The sequence below is a fragment of the Torulaspora delbrueckii genome, chromosome 1, assembly GCF_000243375.1.
Source record: "Torulaspora delbrueckii CBS 1146 chromosome 1, complete genome".
Taxonomy (NCBI): Eukaryota; Fungi; Ascomycota; class Saccharomycetes; order Saccharomycetales; family Saccharomycetaceae; genus Torulaspora; species Torulaspora delbrueckii.
Genome location: NC_016501.1, coordinates 1,310 through 17,528, shown reverse-complemented (window position 1 = coordinate 17,528; position 16,219 = coordinate 1,310). Strand labels below are relative to the sequence as shown.

General features: G+C 40.8%; 2 protein-coding genes and 2 non-coding genes across 4 annotated transcripts in view; 3 read left to right on the top strand and 1 right to left on the bottom strand.

Moving 5' to 3' along the window:
• TDEL0Atrna5Y overlaps window positions 1-51 on the bottom strand; it is a 105-nt gene extending 54 nt beyond the window's left edge. Inside the window, exon 1 of the tRNA in view lies at window positions 12-51. This is a non-coding gene — a tRNA (tRNA-Tyr). The remainder of the gene's footprint in view (window positions 1-11) is intronic.
• A 929-nt stretch (window positions 52-980) lies between these two features.
• On the top strand, window positions 981-1,053 carry TDEL0Atrna8A. Its single transcript has one exon. It is a non-coding gene; the product is annotated as a tRNA-Ala (tRNA).
• Window positions 1,054-6,354: 5,301 nt separating this feature from the next.
• On the top strand, window positions 6,355-7,962 carry IMA2 (oligo-1,6-glucosidase IMA2; the record flags this gene model as incomplete). The annotated part of the gene is made up of 1 exon (XM_003678506.1): window positions 6,355-7,962. One exon carries the CDS (start codon window positions 6,355-6,357, stop codon window positions 7,960-7,962), a length of 1,608 nt encoding a protein of 535 aa, XP_003678554.1.
• Window positions 7,963-10,631: 2,669 nt separating this feature from the next.
• Window positions 10,632-12,080, top strand: TDEL0A00100 (uncharacterized protein; the record flags this gene model as incomplete). Its single annotated transcript, XM_003678505.1, has 1 exon — window positions 10,632-12,080. One exon carries the CDS (start codon window positions 10,632-10,634, stop codon window positions 12,078-12,080), a length of 1,449 nt encoding a protein of 482 aa, XP_003678553.1.
• Between the last annotated feature and the right edge of the window lie 4,139 nt (window positions 12,081-16,219).

Here is a 16,219-nt window from a genome sequence, read left to right as displayed (position 1 = left end):
ATTACTTTTAAATTACAGTCTTACGCCTTAAACCAACTTGGCCACCGAGAGGTAAGATGCTCCTGTTAAAAGTCAGTTGCAATATAACCGGGGTACGAGGCAGACGAGCGCGGCTGGAACGTTTAACCATCGAACACTAATGATTGCTTCCATTTTTTATCTCAAGAAAAATTGAAAATATTTTTTCTTACCCAAACAATAAACTGAAATAAACATACATACGCCCGTTAGCCAAAAGACATGTTGAACACCTAAAACAGATGCGTTTTCAATAGGAATCGTAAATTGGTTATGGAGAAAAAGCTGAAGAAGACAGAACGGCGCGCGAATTGTTATGTGCGGCTTGCAGGCTAATATTGATTGAAATAATATCACAAACAGCTGAAGCCGATTTTATCTTGCTTCGATTTAGAAAATCTGAATTTGGCACCTTGGTGCTGTCCAAGATCAAGATCAGTTATAATTGGAAAAACTGCTTCAGCTGAAATTATTTTGAAGGATCCAAAATTTGTAAAATAGTACTTTTATTTGTTCAACAAGTAGAAAGTCAGATCAAGTTCGAGTAACCTGCCTTTGTAGCTTACTCAAGCAGAGCGCTTGCTTGATTAATGCTAACTGAACAACGCGTTACTTCCTTTTCTTTTGAGACTAGACGAGCGATAACAGATCATTACGAAGTTTTTTTGTGGGTTTTCATGTGCTCTCTATAAAGCCATTGATATTATGTATTAATTTTATAAATCAGAAATGTGATAGTATGATCAAGACATACCAATGAGTGGATCAACTATCATATTGAGGCCCACGGAAATAGGAAGGACCCTCATAGTTGGGGCTACGGCCATAGTTCCGAAGGCCTATATAAAGACCTATGAAATAGCTATCGAAGTCTATCTAGCCCCGTCCGAGAGAGAGGGGGACCACAGATTAAGTATTAATACTAAATACCATCCGTATTATTACATACAATCAGAAAACATGGGCATGTGGCGTAGTTGGTAGCGCGCTCCCTTAGCATGGGAGAGGTCTTCGGTTCGACTCCGGACTTGTCCAATTTTTTGTTATAGTTGTCACACCGCACTATTCAATTTTTGTCAAGAACATGAGCTGTTACTGAAGATAGGCATAAAATCTTGAGATAGTTGGATCTTCCCTGATACAGAAGTTCCACTCTCCGGCATCATGTATTTGGTTTTTTCGTTTTGAGGCGCGCTGCAGATCAATGAGAGGAGAGGATTTTGATAAGGCCTGTGTTAATCGAACGTTAAGATGTCATTGGAGGTGATGAGATCGTGAAGCCACTGTAAGTAGAGAAACGCAGCTTCATTGACAAGAGAGACACGATGTAAATTGAGCCAGCCACGTCGTAACACCGTGTAAAAGCGACCTCAGAATACCTGTGTGGCGCTCTTGCTATGCATCTTCGCAACTTACACTCCCTTATAAGTGTCATAACTCAGAAAGCCATGGTTGCGCGCCAGATGCCAACTTTTGGCTCTCTCTACGAAATCTGACAGTCGTTTTCTTCCAGAAACAGACTTTTGTCTCATCTCCTAATACAGTTGTTTTCGACATGTGTGCCTGCAGGTTCTTAAGACCCTAAAAGGGAAATATTCTCGAGGACTAGTGTTCGCTGCAGGTCCCACATTGCTTGGTTTCATGACTCTCAAAGAGGCGGTTTGCCCCACTTTAATCATCTTCTCCGTAATTACAACGTGGCTTGGCGTAGACCAAAAAACTTGGAACATTTAGCGTTAGCGCTACAACCACGTTAGAAACAGCAAACTCTTTCTTGAAAACTACGGAACCTGACATTCCATCAAATGTTATAATATTCTCACGAAGGAAAAAAAACACAAAACACAGATCATTGCTTTTAAAGTCCCCAGCCCTGGTTCATTGTAAATTAAAGCAGCGACAGGTCAGGAAAAAAATTCAAAGTGAAATAAAATGAGATAAAATGAAATGAGCCAGTATTCAGTTCTCATTTATTATAGTAGTTAGGCTCAGATCAAGAGTTTGGCATATGATAATGATTTATAAGGTGACCAATTATTTAGACCACTAAATATATAAGAAAAATCAACAGACGAACATATAGGTGCTACTTAGTTTAAATCTGCTAATATAACGATGAACTGTAATTTTTTTAGGAACACCACTAATACTCAAGAAAGCAAGGCACAAGAAAAAACAAACACTTTCTTATACCAATTAGGGTTGGTGGTGCTAATTTGTATATAAATATTGTTGTATAATCCTAAAATTTGAGGATGACAAGAACACTAAGACGCAATTAATGGAAAATATATAACCAGTAGATAATGCATAGTGGGAATGAATAACTACGTAAGTAATATCATTGAGGGCCACGTCTAGCGTCTACTAATGCATAAGATAAAGCTGTGAATCCAAGAAAAAGTAAACAAGGATAAGAAAGCAATGACAGAACCTTTGTTAGAGCAAATTTAAAGTTATTATAAATAAGCGTTACTCAAGAAATAGTACAACTCCTGTAGGAGCGGCAGTCGCCGCGGTAATCGGGGGTGAAAGAAGCTCTAGTTTAATCATATATATATATATATATATATATATATATAGATATGATTCCTAAGCGGACTGAATTTTTATCTCATAACCTCTACTCTCAGAATCCCGAACGGATGCAGTCCTCGAATTACCAAAAAAGACTGCAAGTGGAAGGGAAACGAAGTTGATTTCAATTTGTGTTTTTATATCTAATGAATAATACTAGTATTAGATAGACTTATTTAGATATTTAGGGTTTCAAATAACCATTTTTTTTGAGTTTTATATGTAACTTTAATAATAAGATCAATATTGTGATGAGCAGACATATCAATACCGAACGAATTATTGTTACCAATAAATCCTTTCAGTCATGGGTTATCTTTTTCATCAAAAAAGGTAATGTCGTTTAATAGGTATCCTAAGTTCAATACTATGTTTTTCTACTACTAGTTGTTTGTGTTTTTTTAAACCATTTCTTCAAAGCCTTGACATCTCTCTGTTGAGACAAGTAGGGATGGTAATGGAAGATCAGCTGAAAAAACTCCTCTACAATATGATGAGTACCATTGGAGCAACCTTGATGGCGAAGCTCAGCGCCTCTATTCTTTGTATTGGAGTCCACAATGTGTGTCAATCCTGCAACTGCACCTTGAGCAGTCTAATCTTTACGCTTGTTGATGTTGTAATTAGCATCGCTCGCCTTCCACAATCCTATGTAAGTTTTATCAAACTTGACATCAAAACGCTTACAGTAAGTAAGACTCACTCTGGAATCTCGGCTGAGGACCAAATTGGATCCAAGACCGTTCCTTATCTAGTGAATCTCAGAGGCAATCAGCGTAAACCCTCACAACTTTCAATCCGGACTTACAATTGAAATGATATAGAGAATTCGTGGCATAGCCATGTATTTTCTCACAGCTATCTCGCTGTCTCTGTCAACAAGATTTGCGCTGCCACTGGCCTGAGAGTTGGTGTACATGCCATCGTGGGCCGAATACCATTTACTGTAAAACAGCAATCTCCTGTACATTTTCAGCGGCCTGCCATGTTCTGAATTTCTATAGAGTTAATTTCTTTAGAGGCCGACGTTTTTCGATCTGGCATTTACTCACGGATTCGTCTTTGCCTTCGGGAAGACTCCTCCTGCGTCATATGAAGTAGAAACATAATTCAGACACACACGCATTCGAACAACCATCGACACGCCAACATTAGACCAGATCAAATGTATCCATAGCGTTTCCTGGCTCAGAAACAACATCACTACTGGCTTGGGAGGTCATAGTTTTGAAGCCACTGAGGAACAGGTGAAGACCCCGATCCACTAAATATGACACGCAATCGCTGCTTTAGGAACTTAGAAAGAAACCACTCGATGAGAATTTTCGAACACGCATCAAACACATCAAAAGTATACATCCATTGCCATTGTAGCTCAAAACCATGGCTCTGCGGACAATAACTGAAGATCATGGAATCTCTTCACCACCAGAGGCAGGGCACTTCCTTGTCTCTACCTAAGTTTGACTATGAGTATGAATGCCATCCAAAAATTTGGGTATGCTGGCTTTGTGAGTGAGAAACTACTCTCTCCTCAATTACAGGGTCAAGTTGACTGTAAGTTGAATACAGCCTCGGATGCCTCTGTTGGACATATTGACCAGATATTCGAATATTTCAGATCCCCTAAAGGATACTTCGAAAGTCAGTTTTGTTGAGGTGGAGATATGCCTTGGAAAAATGGTCGAACATCGTTATTTCATAAGCTCACCGGTTGAAAAAAGGCTTGAGCCTGCAAAGTATTTTAAAGCTTATTGGATTGGCCGTGAAGCGTCTCAGTTACAGCCTCCTACTTTACATGATTGATGTCAAGTGGTTTGCACCCCCTTACTTCAGTTCAGTTGATTGCCTCTGTCAGACAGGTATGAAATTGCATCAGTTCTACAGTCAGCACTAAATAACGGGTTTGAATGCAGCGCTAGAGTTGGTGCATGGTAGTTCAAAAGTGCGAGACCTGCACCACTGATAAGCCACGAAGATGGTCACTTGTGCATATGTGGGATGGTCGTGATAGATAAAATACCGTTACGGATCATGGCATTTATATCCATTATGGTCAAAATGATCAAAGTACTAGAGGTATCTTTTTGATAAAATGATACGAGCCTTTCGTCATTGGAGGAAAGACAGGTCCTCTGGGTAGTGATTGAGGGCTCACCTTCACCTAAAGGTGAAAATCTACGCCTCACAGTGGATGTGGGACACTCGTAACTCTCCCGGTACCAAAAGGAAAAGCTTGCGGTAGAGTACACTATTCAATGAGGATTATAATCCATCGTGAATTCGAACGCGGTTGCATCCTAGATCCTAGGGTCCAGGAAGGTATCACCATTCTATAATTAATGTTTGACTCGAAGGTTGTCCTGGCAGACGCACAACTATCGCCGTTGGCCATACAAGCGTGAAGTTTTTTCGTATGATTGGTTGAATGACTAAAGAGAAGAATATCATCACTTTTATCTGGAAGCTGGTTTTATGATATGGGCGATTATTAGTGAAGGACCGGGGGTTTTCAGGTTTTCTTTTGTCCCTGGCACTTGTGCGGATGATGCGTATGTGAGTTAAACCACAGCTTTGATCGACTGGAAAAAGTAGGCGCCAGATTCTGACTTCTAACTTTTAGCCCGAGCTGGTCACACATCCATATCACCAGATATATCAAGGCCCGGGACGCATCAGCAGGTATGGAATTATATCTCATGCTACAACTACCGAGATAAAGATCTCAGAAAAAGCCCCAAGCACATTTTTCCAAGCGAACAATGTAGTAATGATGCGTCAAATGATCATGAAAGACAAAGCTACAAGATTGCCCAAATGATAAGGCGTCTCCCTCCTAAGGAGAAGACTGCAGGTTTGAATCCCGTCGCGATCGATTCGGGATAGTTCACTGCTTGGCGCTAGTACTCAATGTTTTACAAGCTAGCCCCAAAAAAAGCTACTGATAATTCAATGCCTTTTTTCTTCGATAGGCAGCTTAAAAATAACTGAACTGCCTAGAATTTGACTACAGAAAGTTTTCATGTCATGATTTTTTTATTTTGCCTTAGGACATGTGGAACATTTGAACAACTGAGAAACACATATACGAAATTAGACGCTTTACTCTGTGAAGAGCCGGAAGGGATAGCGCGTAGAACAGTGCTCATTATCAGTTTCTCCAGAGCTCCATTGTTCAAAACCGTGGCGCATATAGCCCCGATGAAGCCACGGAAATATCCGCTGCACCTTCAATTTTCTAGACACTGAAGAAGGCAATCCACATTCCCGATATATCCAGTAGCATATGCTCTGGATCTCTCCTCATGCGCGCGAACTTTTTTCTAGGGCCCACGCTGTTCGGCTGTTATGAAGTTTGAGCCATTTTCTCAATGGAAGGAAGCACTACTTTATTTCCTTCTACTGCCATTTTTCGATTAGGGTGCCCTGCCTGCAGCTCCTAAAATGGAAAATTCTCCAGGATTGACTTTGGGGCAGGCTCCTTTGTTTACAGATTTCAGACTTTCCAATAGGCAGGTCTACCTAGTTTTGACTACTATCTCCTCTGCAGGATGCACAAATCATACGATTCTTTCCTTTCCCTAGAAAGGAACGTTTTCATGGCTCTGTCAAAGCTAATGGTTTTAATGATCTTTCAGAGAACATGGATTAATAAAAATGTGTCAAAACAACCAAATGAAAGGAAGTCCTAATAATCTTTCCAGCTTATTTGAAAAACCTGTTCTTTAAAAAAACTTACCGTGAAGTGAAAACATCATTATGTTAGCGATTCCCGGTCATCCGGAAACCCTTCCAACATGGTGGAAAGAAGCGATTATTTACCATATCTATCCGGCCAGTTTCAAAGATTCGAACAATGATGGCTGGGGTGATATGAATGGTGTAACTTCTAAACTAGAGTACATCAAAGATCTCGGCGGTAATGCCATCTTACTGTGTCCAATTTGCGACTCTCCACAGGATGATATGGATTATGATATAGCGAGTTACAAGAAAGTGTGGCCTACTTACGGTAGCAATGAGGACTGCTTTAACTTGATTAACAAGACTCACGAGCTAAATATGAAATTTATCATCGATTTGATCATCCACCCTCACCATTGCTCGAGTGAACATCCATGGTTCAAAGAGTCTCGATCTTCAAAGAATAATGCTAAACGTGATTGGTTTTTTTGGAGGCCACCAAAGGGGTTTGATAAAGAGGGCGAACCAATTCCACCGGACGACTCAAAATCATTCTTTAGCGGTTCCGCTTGGACTTTTGATGAGCACACTCAGGAATTTTACTTGCATTTATTTGCTGAGACCCAACCAGATTTGAATTGGGAGAATGAAGAGTGTAGACAGGCTATTTACGAAGATGTGATCAGTTTTTGGCTAGACCATGGTGTTGATGGTTTCAGAATTGATGCAGGTGGCCTTCACTCCGAGACCCAAGATCTACCAGATGTTTCTAACATAATCTCTGACTCAAAGTGGCAACCGTGTGTGGTTTATCATAGCAACGGACCAAGGATTCATGAGCGGCACCCAGAGATGAATCAGCTCATGAACAGACTTAAAGATGGTAGGGAAATTGTTATTGTTGGTGAAATGGCTTATTCCACTGATGAAGACAAGAGATTATTAACTAGTACTGGTAGAAACGATATGTCACACCAATTTCATTTTCATCATATTCACTACGGACTGGATCCGTCGTTCCGTTACAATCTGGCTCCGACCGAATTGAAGTACTGGAAATTGGCTATCCAGGAAAGCTTTAAATTCATCAATGGTAATGACGCTTGGTCCACAATCCACATGGAAAACCACAACCAAGCTCGGTCCATCAGCAGGTTCTGTGATGACTCTCCAAAGTACCGTGCCATTAGCGGTAAGCTGCTGCAGTCAATTCCAGAGACCATGACGAAAACTCCAATGCCGTGGTCACACGAAGAACCAAATGCCGGCTTCTGCGAACCTAGTGTTAGGCCGTGGTTATCGTTGAACGAATCATTCAGAGACGGTATCGATGTCGAGAACGAGATTAAAGATCCCCAATCTGTCCTGCATTTCTGGAGAAAAGCTCTTAAGTTCAGAGCCACTCACAAAGAACTTGCAGTTTATGGATACGACTTTGAATTTGTCGACTTTGACAACAAAAAGCTATTTAGTTTCACTAAGAAGTATTGCCACAAGACCTTGTTTGCCGCTTTGAATTTCAGTTCTGATGAGATTTCTTTCGAAATTCCAAATGATAATTTAACTTACTCACTAGCCTTTGGCAACTATTCTGAAGAGAAGGTTGACCCATCCCTCAGATCTTTGAAGCCTTGGGAAGGGAGGATTTACATCCACGAAAACTTTTCTCTCTTGGATCTTTAGAAAAATAAGTTTTCATTATCTGCATATCGCTAATATCATCAGAAATATTGATTGATAAGCTCTTATACTGTAATGCTGTGGAACATGCTCGATTCCACCCTGTCCTCCCTTTCTACTGATTTATTCTTGATGGCTGGGTTCGGGAGTATCTTCAATTCGCATCTTCAGATCTCACTATTGCGCCAAAATCATGAAAGGCCTTTCGAGCTTGAGTTCAAAGGTCTTCTAGCAAACTAAGTAGTACGAACTGGCAGGAGAACTTTATGAAAGCTAATTTTTCGCTTGGGTGGAAGCTACGAGAGAGTCGCAACATATGCGCGTACGAAGGGGCCAGGGCAATTATGGCGAGTTGACCCTCTTCTCCACCTAGAGTGAAGAAACTGAAAGAAGCACTGACTGCCGTCGATTGCTCACAGTTGCAGCTGAGCATGCTGTTCCTTACTGTGCTGAATCTTCTGGCGAAAATCGACGAGCAAACTAAACAGCTATTTATTATATTAGGTCCTAGATTGAATCTTACATTACCACACCTAGAGCAGGTCTAAAAACGTGTTATACTCCTCAACTTCATGCACACTAGTACCGTAAACTGCTCTTCCTTCATCAATCAGCGATCGTAAAGGACAGTCCAGATAGCTATCATGACTGACCTTCCATTTTCTAAGTCAATTTGCTGCAATTGTGGTAGTCTAGATAGGGAATGAAACATTCTCATAGACTTACATGTATTGTCGGATCGCCTCCTATTGTAGTTGAAATCAACTAGCCAACCTTATCCCAACTGTAACTACGTCGCGGAAGTCTGATTCGGCTAGCACCGTCCAAAAATTACAAGGTGAGCGGACATTGATTGATACTGTACCATTGGGACAAATAAGCTATCTTCATCACCTATATCAATTCCCCATAATAAATTTCATCCTCAGTACATTCGCATCAGGGTATCATTCTTGCAGTAGCTCCCGTGGCTACCACCAGCTCCGCTGTAAGATAATCTGCCTTGTTGCTTTAAAACTAACAATGGCTCAAAAATTGAGATGATAGTAATACTAAGGGTCTCAGTACCGATAGATGAACCGCTTTATTTTGTAAGAGGATTTAGTGGCCTAATCTTACGTGGATTCCATTTACCCCAAGGAATACTCAGTTTGTTTGTCCAATCTGACAAACTAGTAGGCAGCTTCCCTCAGCCTAACTACATTCCACGTTGACGAGCTCACAGACGTCTTTTACAAAAAAACGTCTGTATAGTTACCAACAAGTACCTTTTCTATAATTTCAAAAAACAAGTAGTCTGGTAATTGGTCCTTGGAACTTAACACCAACAGAGATAGGAAACAACAATTTTGCCCACCCGTTGACTGTTTTCCACCGTACGACCACAACTGCTTTCTTACCAAAGAATCTGGTCAACACTAAAAGAACAACCCCACGACTGCTTCCATGGGCAACTTTTCTCCTGTTTCCCAAAATCATACAAAGTGTGCTCCCACGAGCAGTGGGATGTACTTTATTTCCTCAAGAAGCGATGTTGATTACGAAAGAGCTTTTGAAATCATAAGCTCTCATTTTGGTCCATTCAGAGTATAGCAGTCACAGGGAAACAATAAAACCGAACGAATGACCATCCATCTCAATTAAAATGTCTTCAGACGTCTGTCAGTCAAACAAGTTCCACGGAGATCCCTTGGATGAATTCCAAAAGAGAGCCACATTTCCTAAAGCTGTTTTTACCTGATATGTGATGCAGTCCGAAATGGAAGCTTCTGAATAATCCTTAATGGTCCCAAACATTTGTCAACATTTTTTTTCTTCACATTTCCTTCGTGTAGCCAGGATTCTTCGGAGACAGGGTTCCAGCCCAATTTGTCAAGTGCAGACAATAAAGCGCGCCGAGACTGATGATAGATTAACATGCATGAGAACCAACTTGAGACACAAAAAGACAAGGATGAGCTAAAAAATTCCTTTTTGAGAATTTACAGTTTCGATGCAGTTCTCTTTTAGGAATAAAATTCTTGGGGTCATCTCAAACTGAACATGAGATCCTCTTAGCACCTTCCTCGAGGGTCCATACGCTGGACTAAAATCCCAATGGGTCTCTTTTTCCGTACACTTGCGACGTTAATCTTTAGCTGATTTTTATCCTGCTAAAATTACTATACCCATCTGGAAATAGGTCATGAAATAGTTTCGTGGCCTGAGAACACCCCACTCGAGATCTCTCGAATCTGGTTGTTCATCTCCCAAATAGTACATGGAGCTTGTAAAACATGAACTTATGCAATGTATCGGCTCACACCACTAAGTAAATAACTTATTTTGAGTAAATGGTTATTCCACTTTTAGTAATTGCACCAAAGCTCGCTCCAGATATTATCCAACAGTTGTCGAGGAGTGAAGACCTGGCCCACCATCAACCAAATAGGACAGACAATAACCGTAGCTTTGAGACCAAACTGTTTTGGGTAACAACGCTTACTGTATCATAATCGCAAGATGTGACATTGCCTATCTTGTAACTTGGCTAACCTGTAAAAACCATCGGCTATTGCGTCAAGCTTTTGTATTTCCAAACAGTTAAAAGCCAGGTGAGTTTTGAGTTCTCCGACGTTATTAATCGATATATTTCTTCATGTTCTCTTCTTAAATCACTAACCCAGCCATAAATGCTTCCCTCTCTGCTCCTGTGCCTTCTAGGAGTTGCCTCTGCAATTCCTATGAACCCCAATGATGACAATGGCAAGACTGCTGTGAGCATCCTTCGCCGCTCAACTTCTGATGTGTCTGGAATCACTAAAATGTGTCCTGACCTGAACTTTGAATGGCATGCAATGAATACTAATACCATGCCTTATTATATGGATTTGTTATCTGTTGTTAATGTTGATGGTAACGTTTACGAGCTTACCATCCACGTCAAAGGAAAGGAACAAATTCCCTTGAAATATCTTTGGTCTTTGAAAATTATTGGTATCAATGGTCCACCAAGGGTACTAAACAACTTTATGGTAAGAACGAAAATACCTATATACATTGACAACCCAACAGATTTCACTACCACTAGTTCAAATTTATGGTCAAACGTAATAACGGTGATGATTGTAAAGTTGCCATGCCTCCCATTCCAAATACCCAGTATGAATACTTACAAGGTGATGCAGCACAATATTCTCAAAGTTGAAAGTGGGGTACAACTGCTTTTTGACTTGATGACTGGTTGTAACGCAGACAACAACGGCAATTCTAATGCTGACTTTCCGCTATGGTATTGGAATAATCCTAAGTGCTCTCCAAGCTCCACTACATCCAGCTCCACTTCTTCTGCGCCATCCAGCTCTACTTCTTCTGTACCAACCAGCTCAAGCTCAAGCACTCCTGTTAAGCCATCCAGCTCCACTTCTTCTGTCCCAACCAGCTCAAGCTCTAGCACTCCTGTGAAACCATCCAGCTCTAGCTCAAGCACTCCTGTGAAACCATCCAGCTCCACTTCTTCTGTCCCAACCAGCTCAAGCTCTAGCACTCCTGTTAAGCCATCCAGCTCTACTTCTTCTGCCCCAAAAAGCTTTTCGGTTTCATCAAGCCATCAGCCATCAACCTTGCCTACGAGAAACACTACTTCCATTTACCCAACTAGTTCAACTCAGACTTCTAGCGTCCCATGCGAGACCTCCACCTACATTACAACTAGGAATGGTTACCCAGTGACTGAGACTACCACTTACACTGTTCCATGTGAGACCTCCACCTACATTACAACTAGGAATGGTACCCCAGTGACTGAGACTACCACTTACAGAGCTCCGCGCGAGACCACCGCGTACGTCACTACAAATAATGGTGTACCTTTCACTCACGAAACCACTGAAGTCGTAGAACTTCCAACAACTGTAGGCCTTGAATCTACCAGCGAAGGTTTAGCATTTACCAGCTCAACTACTCAGGGTAGCGTGCCAATCAAAAGATCCATGAGCGTCGAAGCAAGTGGCAGTCAGGGTGCCATTCAAAGTGGTGTCGGAAGTACCATTAACTCATTATCAATTATCGAAGGTGCAGGCCACAAACTAAATGCTGGAATCACTGGTTTGTTGTTCATGGCTTCCTTTTTACTATTATGATACCCCAGTAGGATTTAAATTCACTTCACACCGAGCTCCACAAGGAGATTTTTTAGTTCGTCTGCGCAATTAACCAAACGTGTCGCTTTCACCTCATTTAATGAACGTTTATAAATACAAAGCTGTTGTTGTTCCTTTGTCACTAGTTGGGGAGAACATGATGTTTTCGCTGCGACTTCTGTCTCTTGAACTTAAGGGCTCGTAAGAAACTGGCTAAAAAACCTAGGTAGCGTCGAAAACCAGAAGCTAATTTATGGGTCCAGGCAGTAGAACTCCCAATAATTAGGATAAAGAGCTACCGCTGAAAGAATAATTTCAATGAGTTTGCCTATATGAAAGCTCAATCCAAACTGTACTTCGCCGCTTCTCGGTCTTAATTACTGCATTCTCCTGGTGAAGATGATATGTATCACTACTCACTGAAGACTCGCTATCTTCAAAATGACTCCGCAGGTTCTTGCTTGAGAAAAATGGTTGGTTATAATTAGTACCGAATAATGAAACAGTATTTGAATTACTGTGCTGTCAATATTCGGCTCGATAATAATTGAATTGGGGCAATGATTGGCAATGAGAAGAGATCTAACTTACTCAAGATTGCAGTCAGATGGCCAATAAATTTCTACATGATCTACTCTTCAATATGAAGAACACCATCAAAAATAGCTTTAAGTAATGAGGGTGCTTCACGCAGGTTAATCAATTGTTAAGGATTTATTCATCCTTAGTGAGAAATAAAAAACCAAGAGGACAACAACTCGACTAAAAGGGACAATTTTCACTTCGATGGTTTAGCTACAGTTGCTTATGAAAGTCAAATGGATTTTATTAAACAGATGATCTGAGAAACATCTTGGACTGTCCTTTGGGAAGACCAGCAAGCAATCATGCACAATGTCTCTATCTATCCGGCTGAGATATAGGGCATAAAAGGCTGTCGGTTCATCCTTCAGCAATGGTTGAATTACGGGACTAAGAGAGACTTCGTGCAACATTCCAACGTGAATAGCACGCAAAAATGAGCTGCTCATGGTGAAGACGATGGCACAGCAAACCAAACTCCAATACCCATGAAACTGCCGTTCAAATGTCTAAAAGACGAGAAAGCGAGCTTTAGGCCTTGGTCAACATAGCTTTAAGCTTTAAGGAACGACTGTTTGATTGAGAATTACCAAGGACAAGTGGAGAACGTTTCAGAGCACAAAAATATAGTTGAAGGTGAAGGATTAAGAACCAACTGTGCGGCAATTTACTAATTTTCCCTGTGCCTGGCTCTAATGCGGAGAGAATGAAAATTCGCAAATGCCTTGGATGCAACATCACATTATAGTGGGAATCTGTGGTTCAATAGTTTCCTGTGGTTCGCTGACACTAGTTTGAGCATTAGTAACTTACAGAAAGCCGCTAAAACCTATTCAAAACGCTCAGTCACTCGTTCTTACTCCCTGTACTTTGTAGTTTTTAAGAATTCGACAATAAATAGATACGCTCGGGCCAAAAAGTAGCATGTATAGCATGTATAGCGAGAGAGATTAGTAATACATCCCACTTAGTTCATTGTAGTCCTCTGTCCATTTTGTAACTTGGAAACTGTGCATAATTAATTGATAGGTCCAAGCACAGGTATTTCTAGAGTCGAAAGAGGTCCACTTCTAAGTGCTCTTAATTAATTAAATGATACAGCGATCTAGTTGAGTGTATGTCATCACAGAAATGCTAAACTCGGTCTGCCTCATCGATGTGAAATAAATTTGGCACAAACAATCGACAAAGTTAGCGCGGGTCTGAACCATATGCGCAGTCAATAAGCCCCAACTTGGCTTGAGCTTCACCAAGTTGCCTCTCAATAAAGATCTCCTGATTCATCACGAAAGGGCTTCCCTCTCTACCAGACTAACCTTTTGTCTATCAAACTAGCCCATTGTTGTTGATGAGTCCATCATTATGCCAGCCTCTGTCTACTTGACTTATTTGTACTGTGTACCCTTATCTTTACTAGCAATTTTCACTTCGCGATGAGATCTAAAATCTAAAGCCATGATGCAGAAAGATAAGCATTAAACATTGAAGAGACGAGACTTAAAGACGGCAAGGTGAACTATGAGACGGGCCTAATGAGCTTATTCGAGAAATAACATGACTATGGTCAGTTAGAGTGATCCAAGGCGCCCAGGATTGGGTAGATCGGATGAGACCAATTGATAAATGTGATACGGGGACGTGACTCAAAGAGGCACTGTGCCAGGGAGAGGTTTTCTTAATCTTATAGAAGTACAACAGCAATTTGGAATTTATGTCGTCTAATACTCAACATAGTCAGCGGAAAACAGTAGTTTAACTACGGAGCCACTTCTACCAAGGTTTATCATGTGTTGAATATTTGTGATTGCATTACAAGAGTGGCAATGAGTTCAAAGTCCAGGAACTAGCCAACTCTGAAAACATGACGAGCTTTTCATAGTTCATAGATAGCCCTAATTATCTTGAAGATCAGATGATCATGTCTGGAATCTTTGACTATGATGCTTTGTCATTTATGTCAGTGAATTGGGAAGGCCAGATACTAGTATTTGATGCAATAGCATTCGAAGGTGAACCGAGAAAGATGGGATCGAATATTCTGTTTGTTCAATGAGTTCGAATAAGCGCTTAGTTACAAGTCTTTGATGGAGTTGACATACGCAAATGAATTATATCAATGGTAATGTGTTAAAAGTTCTTTGAAGTAAGGGCGCGGATCAAGGACTTGGGCTGCAAAGAGTACGGCTAGACAAGTGAGATACCGTATACTTGGATGAAATGGAGCTGCATTGGAAGGATCCGCTCAGACCTATTTGATCAAGTAGAGGATACGACTTTTGTGGGATAGAACATGAAAGCTGCAAGGACAGTGAATTGGTTGCATCGCTGCACAGAAGGTGATGCATCTCTCTGCGCAACCGATCATGGTATTTTCAGATTGAAAACAAAGTAGGCTTACGATGTGTATATGTGAGGATATGGGACAGGCAAGTGAGGTTGAAATGTTCTGAAGAGTGTGAGTTTAAGCGAGAAGGGTTAGAAAGCTCTATTAAGGCTTCAGTGTCGTAGTCAGAAGTCGCCCGCAGACTAAATTTCAACCGATTATTGAAGGGAGAAGTGCTATCATGATTATATTAGTTATAAACAGTCCTCTATGGATGATAACCTAATTGTGGAAAGACGCTCTATCCCACCGACGAGACCCTGCAGCAGCATCAGATGGCATTAGCCTGATTTAGTTAAAGAGGTTGAAACTAGCCTATTCTGTTTACATCAATACTTGTGAACGGTTACTAAGCTTTGGAATATTCCAATACTCTCACTTTGAGAACTCATCCTGACGTCTTTATTATTAATAGCGTATAGTAGCTTACATACTTGTTGTTCTTTGCTGGTTTTCTGGCAGGAAGAGTCATCGATAAAGATTACGTCAAATAAACCTCGTACTAGGAGGAGTCCCTCAGCTGATAGCCTCAATGGGCGACAAATTTTGGTCCACATCAAGCATTTTACTTCTATGAGGAACATTAAAGACAATAATCTCATTGAATCTACATCCTTTTCTGGTTTTCATAAGCTGAGAGCATTGTCTAACGACTCAATAGTAAGCGCTTGCCACAAATCCTGTCACTGGCAGACACCACATATGCGCTGTGCAACCGTGATTCTTCACATCATAAATCGATCGAAAAGTACATATACTTTAGTTCACCCGGCAAGCTTGTAGAATTTATAGATGGAGATGACTCATCCCTCAGCTCATTTTTTCAAGCTATAAAAAAGTATCATCATAAGCACCATTGAAGATTAACAACCTTTGTTGCCTAATTTAAAAACTATTTAGCAGGTAGATTATTTTTATTGAGCTTAAATTGAATCGAAATACTATTATTCAATGTCGGAGAGAACGGAGACGAACGATCGCGGCCTCCCATCTGATAATATACGAACTACCTTCCCCGGATGGCAGTTGGGTAAATGTCTATTGTCACCTCGCTACCATGGTTACCTGATAATCGCTGCTGGATTTGTTGCCAATTTCATTGTGTTTGGATTTGCCTTCACGTTTGGTGTGTTTCAAGACTTCTAGCTCAGTGATGCTGGCCCACTTTTTGGGA